Source organism: Schistocerca piceifrons, chromosome 1 (genome assembly GCF_021461385.2).
Source record: "Schistocerca piceifrons isolate TAMUIC-IGC-003096 chromosome 1, iqSchPice1.1, whole genome shotgun sequence".
NCBI lineage: Eukaryota > Metazoa > Arthropoda > Insecta > Orthoptera > Acrididae > Schistocerca > Schistocerca piceifrons.
The window spans coordinates 842301835-842328295 of NC_060138.1; the positions used below are offsets into that span (position 1 = coordinate 842301835).

The 26461-nt window shown below is 40.6% G+C and overlaps 1 protein-coding gene across 5 annotated transcripts; it reads left to right on the forward strand.

Moving 5' to 3' along the window:
• Positions 1 to 686: 686 nt before the first annotated feature.
• Positions 687 to 26096, forward strand: LOC124715181 (proton-coupled folate transporter-like). Of its 5 annotated transcripts, XM_047243079.1 has the most exons (12): positions 775 to 810; positions 1492 to 1543; positions 9058 to 9177; positions 13883 to 14161; positions 14339 to 14513; positions 17611 to 17797; positions 17899 to 18046; positions 19219 to 19320; positions 19886 to 20023; positions 20268 to 20351; positions 22702 to 22858; positions 25490 to 26096. In XM_047243079.1, the coding sequence occupies exons 1-12, from the start codon at positions 790 to 792 to the stop codon at positions 25569 to 25571; spliced, it is 1545 nt and encodes a 514-aa protein (XP_047099035.1). In that variant the 5' UTR covers positions 775 to 789; the 3' UTR covers positions 25572 to 26096. The 5 variants fall into 5 exon arrangements, with proteins under 5 accessions (XP_047099036.1, XP_047099037.1, XP_047099038.1 ...); XM_047243080.1 differs by lacking the exon at positions 1492 to 1543 and having other exon boundaries at positions 687 to 814; XM_047243081.1 differs by lacking the exon at positions 1492 to 1543 and having other exon boundaries at positions 706 to 810.
• Positions 26097 to 26461: the final 365 nt, after the last annotated feature.

Sequence of the window (26461 nt, forward strand, 5' to 3'; positions counted from 1 at the left end):
GTAATAACTCCACTTCTAGGGCGAATAGAACAATAATTCAAAGTTTACATTAAAGAGGACTGTTTCAATTAATTTTCGGTAGCAAAAAAAAAAAAAAAAAAAAAAAAATCGTTATTTTTTGGATTTGACCACCTCCGGCTCCCCTTAAACTGCCCCACAAATTGCGAAGGCAAAGGCGTACCACATGCAGCTGAGCAATTTGTTGACGTATTTTCTTTATTTGTCATGTCATGAATCATAAGTTATTACGTATCGTGTTTGACAGATTCAACATACATAAAATGTCATAAATCTATACAAATATATAAATAATATTTACATACAAGTTCAATGAAAGTGAAAAGAAGAAATTAAAGCATTTGGTTCGATGCGGATTTGAACCCACGATCTTGTGCTTAGTAGTCGAGTGCGCTAGCAAGTAGCTGTTTGTGCATTCTTCATAATACGTTTCAAGACTAGGTATATATAAAGTGTAACAATCATTTCTCAGTTCGTATTCACTTGTGTTTAGTCACTTTGTAAAAAATTGTTGGGTATACAGTCCATTGTTTTCTGTCACTTCAAAATGTTTTTACAGATGTTCATTCGATAAATAAAATTAATTAATGTTTTTGTGCATATTCAGAGATATGTAAACGTATTCTGTGTAGAATGTCACTTGTTAGACATGGTTTATACTGTGCTAGTGTGCTAAAGTCTTTGCACTTTAAAATAAATATCACGTGTCACACGTTTTGTTTACGTTGAGACGAAAGTTCTTGAAGAAAGAAGTAGATCAATAATCCCGCAATGAAGCGTGCTTTGGAAGACGTAGGTAATATGTGGTTTCGTCTTGGTAGGGATACATGGTGTCAGTGGTTCCATACTGACAAGTCGGTGTTACATCTACTCAATAACCTCCATACATCGTCTTCCGAAATGCGTATGTCGTCTCCTGGATATTGTGTCGCCGTTTCGTCGAAAAGTGTGCCGTGGTTTTGCGACTCACGTCACCTATAGTGTATACATTTACATTACATTCTTTGGTAATACATATACATATTTTACATTTTTCAATTGCATTAAACTAGATATTTACAAATAAATATGGGTCAGACACAGAAAAAATTGTCTTACAGGTTCAGTGTTTTTTTAAATAAAGTTTTCTTTTAAGTATATTTTCCTTTACATCAGTACTACACAATAAGTGTTCTTCCTCATTAAATGTTTCCTGCAACATAAACTGTCATAGTAGGCTAAAAACATCGTGGAGATGATCTGTCCTGAAGAGTCATGATTACAATAACACACGACACGTCACATCCACAATTAATTCCAAATTAGCACATGCACAAAGTATCATTTACAATTAAAATAAAGTATATAGCCTTCCTCAATTAATCTCATTTGTCATTTCCTGTAGAGTGTTTTTTGTGCATGTTGTGTTTATGTGGAATGTGGTGTGAGTGTGAATAGCAAATCAAGTGTCAATCATGCTAATTAATATTTCAGGTTCAGGGCAGAAATTGTCTCCGGTCATTTAGTCAGTCAGCTTGTCTGCAGGGTATTAATAAATATAATCAGTAGCTGTGCTTTGCATGAAAATTGTTAGTTCTTCCTGTGTCTTATCTTCTTGCTGCTGCTGTTATTGCTGGTGCTGTAAAATGTAGATACTTAAGATTATAGCTTATATCTTCTTCTTCCAGCTTGAAGTACCAGATGTGACTTACCTTGTTTTTGTATCAGCATACTCTGCTAAGGGCTAAAAGTTTTCAAATCCTTGTGAGGGTACAAACCTAAAATTCTCTTATTCTTGGGGTTTTGTGGAAGATATGCTCCAGGGTGTGGTATATCAATGATTGTGTAAGGACCTTCATATAATGGACGCCACTTAACATTACGTTTTAGAGGTGATGACGATTTGTAGTGGGTCTTAAGTAAAACTTGCATGCCTATTGTAAAGTTTTGCCTTCTTTTAAGATTAGCACCATAGTTCTTATTTCTAATGTCAGCTTGTTCTGTGATTGCAATGAGTACTTCCCTTACTTTTTCCTCGTGTGAAGGTTTGGTGTCAGAAAATTTTGGTAGTGGGTTGCTCCATTCATTAGTTTCCTTTGTGTGAAACATGATTTCTCTGGGAGTGTAGGATGTGTTATATATATTTAAATTGTTGTGTATTTCCTCAAAAAGTGCTAGCTATCCAGTTTGTGTGCTGTGTAGAGGTATAAGTTCTCATGAATCTATTTAATTCTCTAAAAATACTGTCACAAGGGTTGGCTGATGCATGAAACTTTGAAATAAAGATACTCTTAATGTTATTGTCCTTTAGAAATTTTCTCCAGCTGAATCCTGCATAATACGTGGCGTTATCTGATAGAATGGCCTTATGTTTTCCACAGTATGGCATGTAATCATTTGTGAATCTTCTGATGATGGTGTTTGCTGTGGGAGACTTTATGGCAAAAAGTTTGATGTGCTTAGAAAATATGTCATAAAATGCTAGAATGTATTGACAACCACCGATGCTAGTTGGATGAGGTCCGCTAACATCTCTACAAAGTATCTCTCTAGGTGCAGTGGGTAAGATAGAGTGCAAATCTGTCTTGGTGGATTGATTTTGTGTCTTGGTTTTTTGACATATGAGACATTTGCTGATAACATCATGTATTTTTCTTCTCATGTTTGGAAAATAGCAGTATGTATGTAACTTGTTTAGACATTTCTTTGTTCCGTAGTGTCCCCAAACTGTGTGAGTGTGTGCAATGAGTTTTTGTACAGAATCTTGTGGTATGCAAACGCACCAGTTAGTAGCATTTGTGTGTCTCTTGTATAAAAGTATGTTGTTGTGTAACATGTACCTGTCTTGTAAAGTGTTGTTATGTTGTTGTACTATGATTTGTTTTATTTTATACCAATGTGGATCTGAATCTTGGAGTGTTGCCATGTTGCTGCATAGGTCTTTGTAATATTGTGTAAACTGTTTGTCTTGCATGGTAGTATTCTGTAATCGTGTGTGTTCTCAAAGTCTATATTGTTATGGTGTAATCCTTGTGGTAGTCTTGAAAGTGTGTCAGCTATTATGTTGTCCTTCCCCTTGATGTGCTTGATTTCAAAGAGTAATTCTGTAATGCAAGTGCCCATCGTGTAAGTCTAGGATGCATGAGTTTACATGACAAAAGGAAGGTAAGTGCTTGATGGTCAGTGTATATAATGGTGCGTCTTCCATACAGATAATAATTAAACTTTTTAAATGCCCATACAATAGATAATGATTCCAATTCTGTGGTGGAGTAAGATCTTTCACATTCCGTTAAAGTCCTACTGCCAAAACCAATGATCTTAATATGTTCTGAAGTTTATGTTTTAACTATTTGAAATAAACAAGATCCCAAACCAATGTTTGATGCATCACAAGCAATACAAAAGTTCAAATTGAAGTCTGGATGTTCCAGTATTTTAGAATTTCCTAAGGCTTCTTTGATTTTAGTAATGTCATTTTCACAGTCTTGGTTCCAAATCCATATCTGGTTCTTCTTTAATAAGTATGTGCTACTGAGTAACTGTTTAGGTATGAATCATCTGAAAAATGAGCATAGACCGAGAAATGATTTTAACTGTTTCTTTGAAGTGGGACTGGAGAAATGTCTGATACCATAGCATCTAATTTTGAAGGGTCAGGTTTAATGCCTTGTGTGTTGATGATGTCTCCTAGGTATTTGATTTCAGAACAAGCAAATCTAGATTTACAAAGATGGGCAGTGATACCAGCTTGTGTTAATCTGCATAGTAAAGTGTTCAGGGTATCAGTGTGTTCCATCCAGGTTTTTGAGGCAATCAGTGTCATCTACATAGTGTGTAACAGTTTCTAGTAAATCATCACTGAGTACAGAGTTTAGTGCAGTAATGAATACGCCTGAGCTTACATTTAGGCCAAATGGTAATACACAAAATTGATAAGTTCTACCACCAAACATAAAGGCTGTATATTTTCTAGATTCTTTGCTTATTGGCACCTTCCAAAACGAATTTTTAATGTCTATTGTAGAGAAATATTTTGCATCCAAGAATTTCTGAAGTTGTTCGTCAAGATTTTCTGGTTGTGTCCTCACAGGTAAGATAATTTGGTTGATAGCTCTTGCATCTAATACTAACCTGATACTTCCATTGTGTGTTTTCACTACATGCAAAGGGCTACAATATGGAGATGTTGATGATTCTATAATGCTCCATGTAATCATTTTCTTTAGTTCTTCCCAAATGGCAGGTCGCAGAGCTAGAGGTACATTGTATGCCTTATGGTAATAGATTTGGTGATGCTTGACTTCAATCGTATACATATGTGTTGATCCTACCTGGCTTACTAGTGAAAACATCCTTATTCTTCAGTAAAATATGTTTAAGGTGGGATCTCTCCTCTTCATTAATAGCATCACATTCTGATAACTTAGAATTAATTTGTGTAAGTACATCATTCACTACCTCACTGTGTGATACGGGTTGTTGTGTGGAATCTACGTCAGTTTCACGTATAATCTGTATCTTGTAGCCAGAACAGTGCTTGTTATGGTCTACTAGTCGAGTGTCCAAGTTTAAAGCTATGTCTCTGCCTTCATACTTAAAATAACAAATGCCTTTGGAGAAGTCTATAGTGCAGTCGTGCTCGCAAAGAAAATCAATGCCCAATATACAATTTGCTGCAAGGTTTTGGACAAGTAGGAAAGACTATTGTACGATTCCATTTCCTATATTAACAGTCACAAATACCTGCTTATTAATCCTACTTGACTTATTACCTAATGCAGTTAATATTAAACAGTTTTGAACTGGGAACTCTGGTATCTTAGTTTTCTTCATCATAGTATAAAAATTGTGAGAAATCACACTGACAGCAGCTCCTGTATCAATAATTATGTTAGTAGATATACCCCCTACAATGCCAGAGGTGGAAGACAGTACAAATCTTTTCTTTATATTGTGACATTGTGTATTCTCATTTATCAGATCATCAGCTAAGTTTCCACTTTCATTATATCTTAAGAATAGTGTAGGCAACTCTTGTTGTGTAAATGTTAATTTTTCTTGTTTCATAGTTTCACTAGCAAGTGTATATTCAAACATAATTTCTAAATTGAAGTTGCCCCCCCCAAATGTTCCTCAGTCACAACCTGGGGCTCAGCAATGACTGATTCTAGTTTACCTGGTTTGTCTGGTCGTTGGCAAGTGTAGTTGTAGTTTCATTAGCTACCTCAATAATATTTACATTAGGATATTGTCTTTGCCAATCGCCTGTCTGTTTTCGGTTGGCTGAAGTCACTTATTGGTTTGTGTTGCTTGTTTGTGCAAAATTCCCTTGTGGCATCTGAATATGATTTTGTAGTGGCGGTTGCTGTGTTTGCCACTGTCTCACATAATACTGGCTGTCGTTCTGGTTAAAGTGCGGTTTAGGTGTTCCATTTCTTGTGTAATCTGTGTTGTTTCTTTGCCAGTGTTTCTGTTTGGCTTTGTGTACGTTGTTGTTTCCGTTATTCCTTCTTGAAATAAAATTATCGTTTCTTCGTTTTTTGTACGGGTTATCTCCCTGTGTATAGTTACGGTTGTTGTTTGTGTGCAGCTGTGAGTTGTGGTGATTGTTTTGTACGTTTACTGTGTATTGTGAATTTTGCTGCATGTTTCGTAATGTAGCAATGTAGACATGTTGATTCCTACTGCGTGAGTTGTGTGTTGGTTCCTGTTCTTCATACAGTAAACCAACAGCATCTAACTTTTCCAAAAAATATTCAGGATCGTCGTCCGGTAAGTACAGTAATTTCTCTTTAGTATTAAAAGGAAGTCTTGCTTTCAGTGATCGGATCACATCTTTTGGTTTCACTGGTTCATTAAGGAAGTGTATCACGTTTAGGTACTCCTCGAAATATCTGCGCAGGTTGCCGTTTTTAGGATTGAAGCGTTCGGGTTCAGTGACTTGTTTGCGGATACGTTCCTGCACAGTGGGTGACCAAAACTTATTCAAGAAGGCGCGTTCAAACTGCTCGTATGTTGCACATCTGTCACTTTCATGGTAAGCCCAGACAGCAGCGTCCCCTTGAATGTAAACCACAACGTACGCAATGCGTTTGTGGTCGCTCCACGAACGTGGGAATGCGTTCCTAAAAGCTTTTAAGATGATGACAGGGTGTACAGTGTTTTTGCCTGGTATAAAAGGTTGGAATTTACGGTGCGTGAATAGACTTTCTTCTTCTTTGTTACGTGTTCGTCTGTCTCTTTCCGTGTCGTCATTGAATTCTTCCCTGTGTGTACATGGTTCTTCGTCAAAATGATAATTGTATTGTATTTCAGGTGATGGGTATCTGTTGCTATGCGTGTCAGTGTATTGTGTATTTGAGTGTTGAAATTCGTGTGTGTACATGTGTTCATTTCCGAATCGAGTTTTTCTTCTGTGTGTGTTAAAATGTGTAGTGGGTGTACTATTCTGTTGTGCTTGGCATTGAGTTGTGTTTGTTTGCATATCGTCATCGATTGCTTGTCTATTGTTGTTCATGTATTCCACTACAGAATCGTGCACAATATGTGGCAATTTGTTTTGTATACATTCTTCAAAAATTTGGTCTTTGTGTGCTGTCCATTCCTTTAAATTGTGAATTAATGCGAGACAAATGGGGTTCAGCCTCTCTCTGTATTGTTGTGTGAATCTGTTTTTTTGTTGTGTGAATCTGTTTGTGAATGTCAGCTACGTTTGTTTCTATTGTATTCACCTTTAAATTGATTTAGTCACATGCATGCGTGTTTGATTCTAATTTGCAATTAATAGTTTCACAGGTTTTTGTCAATTCATGGATGCGATTGGCATTGTCGCTTTGTCGTAACTCTAAATTTTCAAATTTTTCTGTAATATCGTCGACCTGTTTGGAAAGACGTTTATTAATTTCATCTACCTTTTGAGTCAGTGTGGCGAAGTCTCATTTTATTTCATTTCTGAAAGCTGCATTGTCTGTCAATTGTGTGAATTTTTCGTCATTATCTTGCTTGATATTGGATATGCCTTCCAAAATTGAATTCAGTATAGCGGCAAAATTTTGATTGCAAAATGAGCTTTCCCCCGCCGCGGAATTAGACGTGACGTGGTCTCTCAGGTTTAGGTCTGAATTGCTCCTTTCGGCGTTTGTGTGTGTGTGTGTGTGTGTGTGTGTGTGGCTATTTTGATGTGTTTGCGTGTCTGCATTAATTTCTGTGTCTGAATGTGTCTGTGTATCCATATTTGCATTACTTGATTGTTGTTCCATTGTGTTCTGGTGTCGAGTTTTTACCATATCGTCAATAAATTGTGTGCAAGAAAAAAAATTGTTTAAACGCGTAGTGTGAAAATGTACTGCCTATGTGTTTGTTTAAATGACTGAGAATGATTGAGAGATGACTTTAAAGATCGAAAGTAGCATACGTGTTAATGGTGACTAGCCATGTTGCTTTAATCTTGTACAATGTCGGCTATATTGTGCAATGTAACTGCGTATTGTTGGATCGGAATGTAATCGTCTGAATAATGAGATTTCGCGGAATTTGGAAAACATTACTGAATGGAAACTGAATATTGAATTTAATGCTGAGAAAAATAATTAGGAATGAAACATGTGCTTGGAATCAATTGTGGATGCGCGAGTGCTGCGTCTTACCGTACATGTCGTATTGATTTCCAGTCCAAAAGTGTCTCCAGATTTTATTCCTTTTCTTCAATATTCTCGTAACATAGGTTGTTGCCGGTCAGGATGTACATAACAAAAAACAATTAGTTGTACAGATACAATAATGAGTCCTGGCACACAGTCGCCAGTTTAACACATAAAAATATAATTAAAATACTAATTTAATAATAACAATATATAATAATTTGTTAAATAATAATTATTGTTGTTGTTTGGTTGGGTAAGTAATAGAGAGATTAAAATTTACGCCATGAATTTATCGAGCTTCGCACATCCGAAGATGTACGGAACGTAGCCAGGGCTCATTATATATTTTTTGTAGACAAAGTCCGATATCTGACCTCAGCATCAATCATGAGAATGGAGTGACTAAAACTACTAAAACAGAGAAAAGCATACGATTAAATAAAACATATATTCATGTCAACATATACATTACGATATAAAAGACACGTGAAATTCTATCTAAATAATTGCAGATAATTCACAAACGAGAGCGCCTTATTAATTCTGCGCCTCTTTTCTGCTAATAAATATGAAATGGCTAACTGTGGAGCCACACAAAATATTACGTCCTTCTAGGACAACGAATGACATAAGAGTGTAATGCCTACTGGCTGTGACAAGAGAGCTGTGTTAATTCCTCTATTTTGCATTCTCTTTTCTTAAAAAATCGATACATATAATCTAAGTTAACTAAATTAAATATTGTCTGTGCTCGAGTGCAAATGGTTCCTTAAAAAGTCCAGAACATTTTTGTTGAAACTGACTTTAGCACTGAAGTCGAGAGATATACTCGTATAAAAGGAAGATTTAGATATCTCCAAAGAAACTAATAAATCTTCTTTAATCTGATACAATGAATTTCAATTACTTTTTAGATAAAATATTTCGAGTATTATAATAATAGTAGGATAATAATAATAATAAAAGTAATAGGAGCGTCACTCGCATTTCTCCGCCAGAAAAATTTTACCAATTAGGAACGGTGCCGAGATTATAGTGGAACAATTAGTCACGAAAATTATCAGGATAACGTAGCGTTAACATTACCAATTGAAACGCTGTATGATTCAAGAAGACTTTTTCCCTGTGTTGAACGCACTTTATCGTTTTTTAACTTTCCATCCCTGTAGAGTACATTTTCGAAAAACACTGAAGATTTTCTTGTGTTACTAAGAAGAAATTGATGTTTAATTTTTATTGCAGTTCACGAAGTGATTATCTGTGTTCACATAGGACGAAATACAACTACCCTACCCACACTTTATTCACGCATGTAATATCACGGATCTTTATCCCGTAATCGTGATTGGCACCACGCCAGAAATCACGTCGTTGAAAATCATGTTGCATTCATATTTCTCTTACTGCTTTTCAGAACGCTTGATAACAGCCACGATGAAATCTACGGTTGAGGTCGTAGCTCCGGAAGAAGCGATGTCTGATGAGAAGAGAAGCGTGGACGATGAGCCTGCAGAAGTCTCTCCCGCGCCCGCAGGTGAGTGCGTGTCCAGGCGTGCGACGCGGGCTGCGTTCACACCTCGGTGGGAGGGGAGGGACGAGTTGGTGGCGCCTAGCAAGACTTCTGGTGGAGGGACACAGGTGCAGGCCTCCTAGCTCCAGATGTAACAGTCACTCACAAACACCCTTCGGCAGGACTCTTTCGGAGGCCTTCACAGCTGATGAGGAATGGAGTGTTGATTTTGAGACGAGCCCAAAGTCAAAATACAGTATACGAGAATAGACCTCCTCTCGACTACCACAGCTCCCTGCCATCCTGGACTGTAGGTATACGTCTGCGAAACTACAGGGACATTAGTTGCTGGTAGCTCATGATCTAAGTCTATTATTGGGTCACTTAGACTGCCGCCTCCCAGTTTAATTGGCTCTTCTTGTGATATGAAAAGCAGTGAAATCATTCATCCAGATTTAAAGTAATTCTCTCAGTGCTCAGGTTTCACTGTACTGCAAATCACAAACGTAAACAGGAGACCTGTAAGCTCACACATGGTAAAATGTTCATCAAACCCTCTCTAAACTGCACTTTCCAGAACAATGTAGTATAGTTTGCACTGAAAAGCACATCAATTAAAAACTGAATCAAGGCATCTGCTTCGGATAGTATGTAAGTCAACGAAGGATACAAGTTATGAAACTTGGAGCATTTTTCATTACTTGCAGGGGCAACAGGATGGATTCTTGACTGATCTGGAATTGTAACATTAGCCAATACAGCCTTGCAGTGCTGGTACTGCGAACGGCTGTTAGCGGGAACAAACTACAGTCATTATTTTTCCCTGGGGCATGCACCTCTAGTGTGTGATTAAATGAAGACTGTATCCTCTTGGGTAAAATATTTCGAATATAAAATAGTCCCCACTCAGATCTCCGAGTAGGTAGTACTCAGGAGGATGTCGTCACAAGGAAAAACAAAACAGCTATTCTATGTGTCGGAGAGTGGAATCTTACATCCCTTAATAGGGAAGATTGGTCATAAAATTTAAAAACGGAAGTTGGTAGGATGAAGCTAGATAAAATGGAAATTAGTGTAGTCCGGTGGCAGGAGACACAGAACTTTTAATCCAGTGAGTACAGAGTTCTAAATAGAAAATCAAATTAAGGTAATGCAGGTGTAAAACTAATAATGAGTAAGAAAATAGGAATCCCAGTAAGTTATTATGAATAGCACAATAAGCGCATTGTCACAGCCAATATAGATATGAAGTCCACACCCAGCACCGTAATGCAAGATTATATGCCATCTAGCTCCGCATATGATGAAAAGATAGATTTGTCACGCAGTTAATGTAGAGGGAAATTCAGCTGTGATAGGGGACTGGAATCCGACAGTAGGAAAAGGAAGAGAAGGAAAAATAGTAAGAAGATATGGACCAGGGGAAAGGAATTAAAAAGGAAACCATGTGGTAAAATTTTGCACTGTGTATTATTTAATCATCGTTAACAGTTGATCTACGAATCATCGGTGGAAAAGACATGAAGACTCAGAAAGATTTTAGGTACTTTATATATTCGTAAGACGGAGATTTAGGAACAGATTAACGGTAAGACATTTCCAGGTGCAGATGTGGACTATGTATTTGATACAGAAATACAGTTTCAAATATTGAAATTAATTTCTAAAATGCAACTTAGTTGTGTGAGAGATACAGATGTACTACTAAAAGCAGCATATGAAAATTTTTGCCGAAACAAGATTCGAACCCGGACTTTGCCTCCCCACTAGAATTATCCTAGAACGCCCTCAGGATCGACCCAAGTTTCCATATGTCACAAAGCTATTTAAATGAATTAAAAATGATGAGAAGAAATAGATAAGTTGTGATATACAGAAGTTTGGGTAGGTCTGGCACGCTTGCAAGCGTAGCCTCAGTCTTAAGGTGAGCACTCGCGATAGGAGGGAAATCCGGGTTCGAACCTTGATCCAGCAGTAATTCACGTATGTTGCTTTAGCTAGAACATCTATGACTACTGCAGTGAAATTGAATTTAAGAAACAAATTGCACAATTTCTTCATCATTAACTGTAGATCAAAACTGAAGAAGTCGTAAAAATGTAGGAAACTAAGGAAGCAGGGCGAGGATAAGTTGAAAGAGCCAAAGATTGTTGAGAGTTTCAGAGTGAACATTAGGCACGGCGGCCTTCAAGAAGGGAAGTACATCCTGTTGAAGACGAATGGACAGAGATAAAATATTGAAGGCAGAGGAGGATCAAATGGTAAAAGAAAAGGTCTAGCTAAAATCTTTGGATATCACAGGAGACATCGAATTTAATTCATGAAAATATAAAAATGCAGCAAATGAAGCAGGCGAAAGGGAATATAGATGACTAAAAATGAGACTGTCAGACAATGCAAAATGACTAAACAGGAATGGCTGGGGGATAAATGCAAGGCTATCAAATATATCGATCTAGGGGAAAGATAGATACAGCCTATAGGAAAATTAAAGAGCATTTTTAGAAAATAGAAGCAGCTGAATGAGTATCAGGAGCTCAAATGGAAAACCAGTACTAAGCAAATAAGGAACAAGCTCGAAGGTAAAAGGTCTACACAGAGGGACTGTACAACAGAAATGAACTCGAAGGAAATATTATAGAAAGGGAAGAGGACGCAAAAAGAGTTGAAATGCGAGATTTGATAATTGGAAAAGTGTTTGACAGAGCTCTGAGAGACCTAAATAGAATCAATTCCCTGGAGGCAGACAGAATTCAGTCAGAACTACTAGTGTCTTTGGGAGAGGAGCCACGTCAAAAACATTCCACCTATTGTGCAAGACGTATGTGGCAGGCGGTATACCGTCTGACCGAAGTAAGAATGAACTCCAGTTCCAAAGAGAGCAGATGATAACAGGTGAAAATATTAGCGAACTATCAGTTTGATTTTTGCAGAAGAATGCAGACATTGGTAGAAGCCAACCTCGGGGAAGATAACTATACATTCTGCCGAAATGTGGGAACATGCGAGGTGATATTAACCCATCGACTTCTCTTCGAGCAAAGATTCAGCAAAGGCAAAATACAGGAAGCTAAAGGCTATTTACAGCTGGTACAAGAACCAGAGGGTAGTGAGCCGCTGGTTGAGGAGGGGGTGAGACAGTGTTGTGGCCTTTGGCCGATGTTATTCAGTCTGAACATTGAGTTAGCGGTAAAGGAATACTAAGGGAATTTTTTAGAGGGAATCAAAGTTCAGTCAGAAAAAGTAAAAACACCGAGGTATGCCGATTACGTTGTAATTCTATCAGAGACAGGAAAGACTTAGAAAAGGAATTGAGTGGAATGGACAGTGTCTTGAAAAAAGAAAAGGTATAACACGAACATCAATAAAAGTAAAATAACAGTAACCGAATGTGGGCGAATTAAATCAGACGATGCTGAAGACATTTGACAGGAACAAAACACTAAAAGTAGTAGGAGTGTTGCCATTTGGGCAGTAAAATAACTGATGACGGCTGAAGTAGAAAGGATATAAAGTGTACACTGGGAGATGTGAGGAAAGAGTTTCAGAACAAGAGAACTTTGTTAACAGTGATTGTACTCGTAAATTAAAATGTTAGGATGTCTTTGATGGAGGTATTTATCTGGAGTAGCCATGTATGGAAGTGAAACGTGGGCAATAAACAGTTCTGACCAGGAGAGAATAAAAGCTTTTCAGATGTGGTGATACAGACGAATGATGAAGATTCAATGAGTAGATCGTGTATGTAATGAGGAGGACTGAACAGAATTGGGGAGAAAAGAAATTTGTGGCATAGTTTGAGTATGAAACGGGATCATTTGATACGGCGTATTCTGAGGCATCAATCGATCACCAGTGTAGTATTGGTGGGCAGTGTGTTTGTATGTGAGTGAAAGGGGGGGGGGGGGGGGGGGAATTTGCGACGGGGCCAAGACATGAACACAGTCAGCAGGCTCAAAAGAATGTAAATTGCAGAAGTTATTCTGATATGAGGAGGCTTACACAGGATAGAGTAGCATGGAGAGCTCCATCAAACGAGTATTTGCACTAAAGACCACAACAACAACAGCAAGCAGCACTTTGAAATGAAAGCCTTTACTAAGCAGATGTTAATACTGTGGGTAGTCACAAAGTTTTAGTAATCATCTTGAAGAAATCGAGCTGTTACACCTTTTCAACACATTCACGCTGCAGTGCGACAAATTTTACGCAAATATGATTGACTTGGTGGAGACTCTGGCGCGTGAAGCCTGTATTTTGGCCATCAGGAACCGTTAAACATTTAAAACCTCCTCTTCGCCATTTTGGAAAGACCTGCTATGCAATGCTTTCTTCTTCCGAGGTAACAGGATGACGTTGCTTTTGAGATCGAGGTCAAATTCAAAATTCCAGACAATCAGCATGTGTGTCTGTGTGCGGTGCAGACTTAGTTCGGGCTTAGCTGTGCGCCCTAACACACTCTTTGACGGCTTCCCGAAATGTTTCGTTTTCACGGACTCCCGTAAAGTCGTCAGGAGATTTCGGAAGTACCCTCCGTGACGATTTACCCTTTACATACGTAATCTGTCATCTCACCATGGCAGTCCCCAAAACACTCGGCATCACTTTTGACGATGATAGTTGGGTCTCTACCTTTCACAATGGTGACGAAGCCACAAGTCTCTTTAATTCCTTGTCTCGGGGTCACGGTTATATACTCAGCAATTAAGGCAAGTGCGTCGTGTTTCAGTGAAGTGGTGGCGCATCCGTCCGACGGTGGAGCCGCTGGTGGTGCTCTTCATGTTCTCCTACATGACGACACAGTCGGTGGTCAGCGGGCTCTTCCTGGAACGCGTGTGCGGTTCCAGCGACCCCGACGTGTGCACCAACGAGCACCGCGCCTACTCCAGCACGCTCACCACCTGGAAAGGCATCATCGAGGCAGTCGTGCCAGCCACTGTGTCACTCTTCATCGGCAGCTGGAGCGACAAGTTTGGACGGCGTCCAATCTTCATCTGGTCCTTTGCCGGTATGTCCAGAGCAGTTGTCTCTCACTATTCAACCATGTTTTCCAACCTGGCATTACTTCACAGTTTACGCCCACTGCAGTCACTAATATATTAAGAGCTGTCATGAATAATCTAACCCTGAACAACGTCATGCTAACGATAGCGAGCGATTCTAAAAATCGTCGCCTTTCTTTCAGGAAACGCCATCAGCTATGGCTTGTTCTCTGGGCTGTCTGCGATTCCAGACCTAGCGGCAGAGTGGTTGCTGATGCCGTCCATAGTGGCCACCTTCAGTGGCGGCATGATGAACCTCATGGCTGTTGCCAACGTCTACATTGCTGACATCAGCCCTGTGGGGCAGAAGGAGCTCAGGTGGGTGCTCATTGTTTAATACATATTAAACTCATTCCGATGAGGCTATTAGTGGAGTGTGTGCAACTTGAGATCGAATTAATTTTTTCATCTATGTCAGTGTCACCGTACTCAAAAAGACCATTGACAACCTATACTTAGAGGAATACATTAGTTGAGGTATCTAGGCATTATGATATTCTACTCTAGCTTAATTAGGAGGTCGATAATGTTGAATAGATATCTTCGAGATTTCTCTTCGCTCGTAAGCCAGTAATAGAAACTAAACTCGGGTATTAGTTGGTAAGTAAGCACTTTACAGAGAAGCAAAGAATGTTTACAGAAAAACGATTTGATTCATTCCTAATTGCGAAATCGGCGCTTCGAAAATTCTAACAGTAAAACTCTCTCCTGACACTGTTTTCAGCGATGTCTGTAAGTTGCTACCGGCGTGACATGTTCTCTATTGACATCAGCAGGAGAGTTCCCCTTTTCACTCCGAGGCTTACAGCATCTGCCTGTGTGCTTCCTGCAAGGAATCCCCGCGTCCGTTACAAAAGCAATGCCTCTTACTACACTGGTCATAAAGCTGCCAGTCAATGGCCTGCAGCTCATACTACGAAGAGAACACTGTTTCAGAGCGGTCTAAAACTCCTCCTACGATTGAGTCGAATTCACTTCTCTGCATTCTGGGAGGAAACGTGGCTCACTGCCTCTCGTGAGAAGATCTGCGATGGGTCAACTCGCATCCGCCGTTTGTGACCTCTGCGCATTGCTTTGCACTAAAAGCATGTGTCCCTCTCTTGGAAAATGCTATAGCTCTTCACAGCCATCTTCCACCAACTGGCTGTTTTCCCTGATTTATTTCGCGGCATTAGTGCGTCTCACGTCCACTCATCAGCCTGGCCATGGGGAGGCCCCCCTCAGGGCTGTAAAATCGCTGCCTCTCCGCTGTTCCCTTTAGGGCAGTCAAACACCAATCTCAGTTGAACACGACGGCGACTTTTCTAACCAGCCTTCTGCCAACCACTGCTGTTACAGGAAGGCGAAACAGTCACGGCACCCTGCCGCCAGCATCCAGCTCAGCTCAAAGTAACTCCCAGGCGTGCAACACTACAGCAAATGTTAATATTGGTGTCAGTCAAAGAAATGATCAATTACCTAGGCACCCATCGTTAATGGCAATCTCATATCGAATAAAATATACAAGCGAACTGGTATAATATTACACATATGGAGACAAAATGTTGCTAACTTACACTTGTAAAATAAATATTATACCATATATAAAGATACAATATTTGTCGCTTCTGACATGAATGGCTGACGATTACAATTGGTTTGGTAAAGTCGATGGAAGCTGACTGATTTAGAAATTATTTATCTAATGTCCAGTACGTAATATTGTATTAAGACTATGGAACTAATCTCCCATTATTAAACCGAAACATTCTCTATGAATCGCCTGGAGACACTATGGTCGTATTGTCATAATAATGTCAAAGTCAGCGTCAGTTGCTCGTCAATGTAATTGAATACTATGTAGTATCTTACAAGGGGACCTCCTCATCGCAGCCCCCTCAGATTTAGTTATAAGTTGGCACAGTGGATAGGCCTCGAAAAACTGAACACAGATCAATCGAGAAAACAGGAAGAAGTTGTGTGGAAATACGAAAAAAATAAGCAAAATATACAAACTGAGTAGTCCATGCGCAAGATAAGCACCATCAAGGAGAATGTCAGCCCAGGAGCGCCGTGGTCCCATGGTTAGCGTGAGCAGCTGCAGAATTAAAGGTCCTTGGTTCAAGTCCTCCCTTGAGTGAAAACTTCAATTTTTTATTTTCAGACAATTATTATCTGTTCGTCTGTGTCAATTATCAAAGTTCAGGCGCTCACACATAATCAACTTTGCTCTCCGAAATTCCAGGACGTGTTCAGATTTGCTTGGACATATGCAGGATTTGACGGTCTACACACGGAAAAATTTGAAAACTTTAAAAACATATGTTTTGACAGAGCACAGGGAAAGCTGTGCGACTGTGAAACTGTTGCATTCATTTGTTGCAGTTTATGTGACAAACTCTTATGTTTTCATCACTTTTTTGGGAGTGATTATCACATCCACAAGAAAACCTAAATCGGGCAAGATAGAAGAATCTTTTTACCCATTCGCCAAGTGTACAAGTTAGGTGGGTCGACAACATATTCCTGTCATGTGACGCACATGCCGTCACCAGTGTTGTATAGGATATATCAGACGTGTTTTCCTGTGGAGAAATCGGTTGAACTATGACCTTTCGATAAAATGTTTTCGGTTCCCATTGGAGAGGCACGTCCTTTCGTCTACTCATCGCACAGTTTTGCGGTGCGGTCGCTAAACACAGACACTAAACTTATTACAGTGAACAGAGACGTCAACGAACGAACGGACTTTGCGAAAATAAAGAACGTAAACTTTATACTCACGGAAGACTTGAACCAAGGACCTCTCGTTCCGAAGCTGCTCACGCTAACCACGGGACCACGGCACTCCTGAGCTCACACTGTCCTTGATGTTGCCTATCTTGCGCATGGACTACTCAGTTGGTATATTTTGCTTATTTTTTTCATAGTTCCACACGACTTCTTTCTGTTTTCTCGAATGATGTGTGTTCAGTTTTTCAAGGCCTATCCACTGAGCCAACTTATAATGAAATCTGAGGGGGGTGCGATGGGGAGGTTCCCTTGTTAGGCTGATTGTAAGCAAATGCACGTAACGACACCGGTATGCCATAAAAATACCATCAGGTCTGATTTGATAGACAAACGGAACTGATGATCATACTGATAAGATTGAGAATCCGGCTTCAGTTGTAAATTTATCACACACCATTTCTCGAACACGACTCGACAAACCAGATGGCCTGTAGCAAACTAGTCGCGTTAATAAAAATATCATTTACACTGGAAGTGGCGTGCAACTGTGCTAACTACGACCTCATGCGAATACAAACCATAGCAGTGGCAGAGGCGGAATTGTGATCTAAATGTAATGGGCCGGAAACCGGCATTTCCATCGCAGAGCTGGTAGAGCCGTTTGAGTGGATCTCTTCTGACATCGAGGATGTACTGCTTGCAGACTGGGCATCCTGGATGCCTCGATGTACTCGGCCCAGATGGTGGCGTCAGGGCTGTCCTCGCCGCTGTACTCGGCCCTCAACTACCACGGGATGTTCGCACTGGCCGCCGGCCTCATGCTGCTGTGTCTGCTCTACTCCATCTTCCTGCTGCCGGAGACCTCTGCGCCCTACACGCCGCCTCAAGACGTGAGTTGCTGGCCTCGAGATGAACCGAGCTCCCACTGTAAGTCATACGAAATTGCAACAGGTTTAGCGAAAACTGACGTAAACATGTTTTGTGTGCTCAGGAGAGCTGCGGCTGCTGCAAGGGGATCTTCCGCCCCCAGCTGGTGCGCGACGCGCTCAAGACGTCCCTGATGAAGCGGCCTCACCACGGGCGCTCAGCCATCCTCATCGTCATCTTCGTGGTCGTCACTGGTGTCCTCATCTCCCAAGGTACGGCCAGTCCACGCATTCACAATCGAAAGAAACTTATGAACCCGTTTTTGTTACAGTAATATTGGTTCTGAATGCGGAAAAAAAAATGGCTCCGAGCACTATGGGACATAACGTCTGAGGTCATCAGTCCCCTAGAACTTGGAACTACTTAGACCTCACTAACCTAAGGACATCACACACATCCATGCCCGAGGCAGGATTCGAACCTGTGACCGTAGTAGCAACGCAGTTCCGGACTGAAGCGCCTAGAACCGCTCGGCCACTTCGCCGACTGAAAGCGAACATCATCGAAGAGAATTTCCATATGGCTTTTCAGTTAATTTTTCCAAATAATTTCAAGCTCGATTCAGCAGATACGCAACAAGTCTACCTTATTGCAGAAAATACACGTTAAGCTATTTAACACGTACTCCCTACATAGATGTCTACAAGGTCGCAATGCTTAAGTTCTTCTTCACAAGGGAATAACATTTAGAGAATATAGTATTGCCGGAGGGAGTGGCCGTGCGGTTCTAGGCGCTACAGTCTGGAGCCGAGCGACCGCTATGGTCGCAGGTTCGAATCCTGCCTCGGGCATGGATGTGTGTGATGTCCATAGGTTTAATTAGTTCTAAGTTCTAGTTGACTGATGACCTCAGAAGTTAAGTCGCATAGTGCTCAGAGCCATTTGACCCAATATGGTATTTCGTGACAGCGATCATCACGCAGTCGGAAAAAATGCAGAAAGTAGTGTTCTTTGTAATAAAATCCCTTAAGATCGTCTCGAATCAAGTCATTGGACCCTCTTCTTCTGAAGGATGTAGCACTTCCCTAACTATGCTTACTGTTACCTCGTTATCTCTTGACGGATAATTTTTTGTGCGTCTCTTCTCTTGCTTTCCATCCATCAGTTTCCAAGGAGTGGTTTATTTTGTTTAACTATGAATTAATGTAGAATATAGAGGCAGGTGACTGAACACAATCACTAACTTTTTCAATTACTTGCTTTCGTGTTATTAGCAGGGTAAACAGCTGTTTGAATTATTTACAACATTTTAACATTTCGATTTAATATTATTGCAAGAAAATATTAATTATACATAGACGTTTAAATAACCTAGTCTAGAAACTCATTTAGGAAGCAACATCGTATAAAATACGAATCGTAATACTGTGTTATATGTTTTCAGGAGAAGGCATAGCCAACTACCAGTTCGTGAACGCCAAATTCCATTGGACGATAGACCAGAACCTTCTGTATGGATTCTTCAACAATGGCACCACTGCTGTAGGTGAGGCACTACGCATTACTTCTGCTTCCACCTACGTCCGAAGTATTTGCTATTTATTTAAGAGAAGTGTAAATACAGTTAACATTAAAACTACTTCAGTTTGCATAATCGTAGATTGATCTGGAAATAGTTTGTCTCTCTCTCTCTCTCTCTCTCTCTCTCTCTCTCTCTCTCTCTCTCTCTCTCTCTCACTGTGCTCAAAGCCATACAAGGTGCAACCGCAACCGGGCATCCAGCAGTTATATGAGAATTTCTTCGTGTCCTGTCCAATTCACACGTTCTGCTTAGTAATAGTGTCCGGTTTTGTTTTCAACTTAATGAGTATTATTTTATAGTGTTACGAGACGTTGAGTAAAAGTCTTGTAAATTAGAAACATATTTCCAGTTTTGTTGGTAGTAGCTGTAGAACAGATTGTCTTTCAATAAGATTATAAATATTCGGCGTTCTTAGATTTTAGATTTCAATTACGAATACCAGGCAGTGATCGACATACATTTCCACTGGTTCACTCGATCGATGAACAAGTGAGTTACTGTTTCAACACAACACGCTCGCTGTCTGCAGGTACCTTGGTGGGCGTGATGGTGTTCGTGCGGTGGCTCAAGTTGGGCGACGGCTGGATAGCCCTCATCACCTTCTCCTGCAAGATCACTGCCTCCATAATTTTTGCCATATCACCAGAGTCCTGGTTTATGTTTCTGGGTAAGTTGTCAACTACACCGCGACGTTTTATTGGCTATGACTTGTCATTAACAACAACCACTTTTCCGACTCCTAGTCTATATTATTCCAATGTTTACGCCATGAAGCTTCCTCCTCTATGTTGCAAGCTTCATATGTTTTTTATGTGTCTTTGTAAGAGTATTATTCTTCGCCATGGCCACCACTCTTCTAGTCCGGCGCTACAGGTCTCCTCTCAATGAAATGTGTTCTGATTTGTTTGCAGGCGGAGCCATCAGTTGCTTCGGAGCCTTGATCTGGGTTCTGGCCAGGGCGATGCTGACGAGGCTGGTCACCAAGGACGAGATAGGTGAGTGCAGTTGAGAAACACTCTCGTTTACAGCAGTGGATTACAGTGTACTGCTTAACGTTGAACACCATGGCAACAACAGCGAAAAACCAGAGGGATGATAACTTTCTATGAATCCGAATCTGGAGCATATGAAGGCTGTTACGGAAGCTACAAAGTCTGAACAGACAAATGTAATGTTAAAACTAATCCTTGTAGTACCTTGGGAGTCGTAATGAAAACAAAATAATGATGTATCGCCAGTCGAATATAGGGTAATATGAACAGCAATAGAAGACAGTATATCAGGATCAGGATTAGGATTTTTTCATTATGGGAATGTAGGACAACGAAGAAATTATAGTGAAAAATTCAGCAATATCTCTATTCTCATCAAAATCGAAACCGAAAGAATGCGAACGACTACAGATGAGATATACATCTCAACATTCCTAGCAGAATATGGCGAGATGAAGAGAACACATGAGAGAATTGAACGTGTAACTTAGTATGCAATAATGAGAAGAATTATTAATAACCATAGAGTATTGGAACTATGTAGTACAGGAAAACAGAATTGAGTTATGAGAGAATAGGAGCTCCTTAATAAGAAAGAGGCAGGAGAATGGTTCCTTGAATTGTGCCATAAATTCCATCGACTAATAGCGAATACGCCATTTGAAAATCTCAGGAGGAGGAGGAGGAGGAGGTGTACTTGCAAAAGCCTAGAAGACGCAGAGAGATACCAGCTGTACTACATCATGATGTGACACAGATTTCAAAATCAGATGTTGTAGAGAAAGGCATGCCCAGGAGTAGGCACCGACTCAGATCATAATTTAACGTGAGGAGAGGTAACACATCTTAAGACAAGAACTCCTCTAGTATCAGACATGTATCTTATTTGGAGGAAGAAATTTCTGTGATGTACTTCTGGAGTGCAGTGTTTTATTGACGTGAATCGTGATATGTAGGATAAACGCAAAAGAAGAGATCGAAGCATTTCAGACGTAATGTTACAGAAGAATGCAGCATGTTAAGTGTACTAATAAGATAAGAGGCTATCAGCAGAACCGGTAAAGATTTGTGAAAAACTGTAGCCATCAGGGGCGTATGGATGATAGGATAATTGCTAGCACATTTTACTAGAGGACGCCGTAGAGAGTAATAATTGCACTGAGAGCCATTGATGATAAGAGGTGCAACAAATAACTGATGATATTAAATGTAAGTGCATCTCTGAAACGAAGACAATGGCACAGAAGAAGATACCATGGAGAGATCCATCAAATCAAAGTCTGATAACGAAAATTAACATAACGAACAGTTCTCTACCGAGAATTAGTTTGCCATAAAAAATGTTATCTGTAATGACTCAGATTCTCATTTGATACATCGAAAATTTTGAGCAACTATAAATGGGAAAAACGTAAAGAATCTGGAAATGCAAGAAGGAAATCAGCATTTTACGAAGAGGAACCTACTTGGAAACACGAAGGTGCGAGACAGAAAACACCAGAAATTATGTTAAAACTACAATTGTGTTCCAGTGAATGAAGAATAGTTTGTAGAGAAATTTACACTTGGTTAGTTTTTCAATTCGACTAAAAAACTGTCAAAATATGGCTTCAACCTTCTACTTATTTTTTATAACCATAATGACAGGGTACTAACACTGACTAATATAATTCTTGGTAGGGTGCAGTTCATACATTGCATGTATGAAATATTAAAATAAATGTAATGGAAGAATGAGGTACCTTCGCTAAATACCCTTTGAGGCGTTCGACGGCGTCATGTGTTATTAGTACTCGCTTATCTAATATGGACACCTTGAATGTGACCAAAACGTTGGAAGCTTTTATAGTGTTACACGGCAACATGACTAGTATAGCCAGGAAACCTTCATTTCGATATTGGTGTTTCCCTCTCTATTAACGTCGAGCGCCACTGTTCAGTTTATGCTGAAAGTGATAGCCGAATTCCTCGTCTTTTCAGATAGATGCCACAGCCAGAACGGATCATAGGAAGATGTAGCGATGAAGGTTCACTCAACTTTTAATCAAAAATTCTGCAAAATGTTTGAGCCCACTACAGAACAGTAACAGTATTATCATTGTAGGTACTGAACCTTGAGAAATGGCAGACTTTAGTTTAAGATAGGGAATAACCACCAGATCACTTTCGGTGTGGAATAGGTTAATACAGAAGACTAGGATCTAAGTCTATTCACTGACTGTATCCGATTTCAGTACTGCCAAGATTGAGGAACAATTTCCGTATGCTTACTTGTTTGAGGCGCAAGGTGTATATGTGGATGCAGCGTGGAGAGTCTGATTAGCAGCGCCCCGTCCGTTTCGTGTGTCCACAGGCCAGGTGTTCGCGCTGGCGGTCACCCTGGAGGCGTTGACTCCTCTGGCGGGGCCTCCCATCTACAACGCCGTCTTCAAGGCGACCATCGATTACTTCCCTGGAGCCTTCCACCTTTTGTCCGCGGGGATCATGGCACTCGACCTCGCTGTGCTGCTGTGAGTATTCTTACACCAATATATCCTAGTCTACGATTATGAGATGACAGGAATAACAACATGTCACACTTTCTGTACTATTCACCTCATGGAACGCACCGTGAAACGGTGACACTTTCAGAGGACGTAACTCCATAGTCCATCTGTATCCGCCAAGTAAGTGGGGACTTAGTTGTCTTCTGTCGAGCTTCTGGTTTGATTGAAAGAAATGTTTACAGACGTAATACTGGGCTGAAATGCAATACTATTGCACAGTCTTGGTGGACTCCATGTTGGAAGCATTTGTAAGACTCTAGCTTGCAGCGTCATTATTGAACACGATTAGAACAATCATTGAAATGCAGTGTGTGAAAATTAAATTTTGCAGCTGGTTGAACAGCCACAGATATATATTTTTAGTAACAACCGCATATCTCACACTTAGCGTTGTCATTCCACTGACAGAGTTAAGTCTCTCATCATTGCAGACGATGCTAAGTTCTTCGCTTGCGTATAACCTTGTTCACAGTTGTGTAAATCTAATATAGTTTCATTGATTGCGAAAGTCATGAGAGGGGATGGTAGTATGTCGGGAACTGTGTGTACCTCTACGTGTTGACGACCCTCAGTGCTCCGTCAGAAAGCGAAGAGGAACCTTCTAACAGGACAGTGTATGCGAATACGAACGATGATAAGGTGCGTCAGTCATAGCAGATGAAAGGGAGACTAGTGTTTATCGTCTTGTCTGCAACGGCCAGTAGTAATTTGTTTTTGGTTGCGGCCAACGTTTGCCAGCTGACAGTACTGTGTGGGGTAGCCATGGTTGTCTTTCGCGTTATCTTCTTGTGGTTTACTCTATTTATAGAGGAGATGATGACAGTGGCCTGTCTGGGAGCCCGGCCTGCGTGGAGCCCAGCCACCTGCAGCAAGCCTTTTTAGCTGACACCCCTCGGACGATAGATACCTACAGCGAGACGAGAATTTCGAAAACAATCAAAACATAAATTTGTCTCATGACTAGGTCAGGGACAGAGTTTTGAACTAATTGTCAACTTCCAAACTTTAGATTCACTTATCTTTCATGTCAGTTACTAATAGAGAAAGCTAGTCTATGAGAAATCGGGCAGGTGTTGCCGACAAATAGGACTACAAATGTCGAATTATGAATTATACTAAATAGCATCATCTCCTCTGAAAAATTAAATAATTTTTAGGTTTTACTCTGGGATGGGATACTGCTAACACGGTGTAACGGTACAGTTATGTATAACATGCTCTTTATTCTGTAACTGATACAGGACGAATATATGCCCAAGTTCCCGGTAAAGCAGGCGTGTATTCTCACATGCAAAAGATCCTGAAGGTGCCGAGTGGCATCCTGCGATAGACAGTCCCAATGATCTTGTACCTCTTGGTCAAATGCGGTAAAGATTCTTGCAGGCCTTGGAAAACGCGTGTGCTCCTGTTTCATCGTGTTCTATACCCGTTCAGTTGGTGAGAGATCTGGTGATCTTGCTGGTCAGGACAGTTGTTGGACACTAGAAAGGGCACGTTCCGTCACAATATCCGTATGTGGATGTGCATTTTCCTGCTGAAGAAGCACGTCGCTTTCCTGTCCAAGAAACAGCAGGCTGTAAATGTAACGGGCACTGGTTACTTTAGCCTACAGAAACACAAAATGTGACTGTCAGTTATAACAGACCCACACACGCCACGAATCCTGGGATGGAACCTGTGTGTCGTCTACCAATGCACTCCTGAATACTCAGGTGACCAGGTCCACTTCATACATGTGTATGTCCAACACTCGCCCACAGAGCCCACGCCCTTCAGTGAAGACAACAGAGTGCCATTCCACTCTCCAGTCAACTCCTTCACGACTCTGGAGTAGCTGCGCTCGGCGGTGTCGTTGTGCCAATGGTAGCCAACCCAGAGGCACACATGATCTTAATTCTACTGCAAGCTGTCGTTTCCCACTGGTTTCTCGTGTCACATCAGGTGCCCTTATTTCATGCTTGGATGGTTTTCAGGGGGCCACAGCTGCTCGCACAATGTGGCGATCTTTAAGAACGTTCAGAGCCTGGTCAATAGGTGTGGGAATGTTCCAAAGACCACAGTTGAAAACAAGTACACACCGGCGTTCAATTGTGCCCAACATTACGGCAATCGATAGATAGTGCATCCAGCTTCCCGTAGGCCCACAATGAGATTGCAGATGGGTGAAGCTGTTCTCGTTGGCGAGGCATGGCTCTGAGCAGTATTGGACCTAACTTCTGAGGACATCAGTCCCCTAGAACTTAGTCCTGCTTAAACCTAACTAACCTAAGGACATCACACACATCCATGCCCGAGGCAGGATTCGAACCGGCGGTGGCGGGCATGTTTCTACCCTAGATCTCAGCACAGTTACTGCCTGCAGAGTCGAAACATAGGGTGCACGAACAGCCCTCCATACAATCGTCGATGACCGCAACAGATGTGTCAGTAATATTATAACCCCGTCAATACGCATGCTCGTATTATACCCTGGTGCCTGTGAATTAGAGTTTATGAGGGTGTTGTATAGTTTTGTCGGGCATTGTACATAAACAGATTCATATAGTAGTATGGATGCAGTGGATACAAGATTTTATTGCCTACTGTTTGCTGCAGGTTTGCTGTTTACCTGAATCGCGGAGCGAAGAAGGAGGGGCAGCAGCGGTGGGAAGAGGAGGCGACCCTGTCGCCCGCGTGATGATCGCGGCCTGCTGCCTGCGACCTCCCCTTGAATCTCGCACCCTGTTCCTGTCCGGGGCACTCACAGCAGGCTTTTATGGTTGCTAGGAGACCACAGCTGGGACAACCGTGCTTGCTGTGCAGTGACGCTGCTGGGCCGGCTTACAGATGGCTGCCCGAGTGCGACGTGGCAGAGCCATAACCTCTCTTTCGTTCTGTTGCGTCACACCCTAATACTCATTTATCCACCGAACGTTTCACTTTATGTATGTGCGTATTTATAACTATAATTTCTTGTACGTATTCTCATAATTGTGCATTTATCTATTTTTTTATACAATTATTATTCAGTACACATGTATTTCGCTTAACTCTTCAAACTCATTTTACGACCGACTAGTTATTTATTACATAAATCGGTATATACAACTCCAGTTTTTATAGAGATTTACGATTGTACGTATGTGTAGAGTATTCATAAAATACATGTGACATCTGTATAAATACATCGTTTGATAAAGTTTTTATAAAATATTTCAAAGTTTTTACTATTTTCTTTTCATTAAACACCATTTCATATATAAGAAAGAAGTTAGAAATCAGTACTTGCACTAACAGATCATCTCTGTTTTTTCAAATTTATCATACAATAAATTTGTTCCCCAATTCAAAATCATACATTACAATCCAGATCTGCACTACTCTGCGAGCCTCCAACATTAGCACATGTTCTTCTCATTTATGTCACAAACAGTAGAAAAATTCGTAATTTGTAATACTATGTAGAAATGATTAATCCTTAACCTGAGAGTACTGACTTACAAATCATGTGGCACTATTTCGACATTTCTATGATGTCAGAAAACATTTTACAATCGAAGATAGATCAGCAACATTGCTCTCGGACGA

Coding starts and splice junctions, on each gene's coding strand:
- LOC124715181 (XM_047243079.1), top strand. CDS start 790: ATGAAGCGTGCTTTGGAAGAC. Junction 14,514..17,610: donor GTGGGGCAGAAGGAGCTCAG/GTGGGTGCTCAT, acceptor TACTGCTTGCAG/ACTGGGCATCCTGGATGCCT. Junction 20,352..22,701: donor GGTCACCAAGGACGAGATAG/GTGAGTGCAGTT, acceptor GTGTGTCCACAG/GCCAGGTGTTCGCGCTGGCG.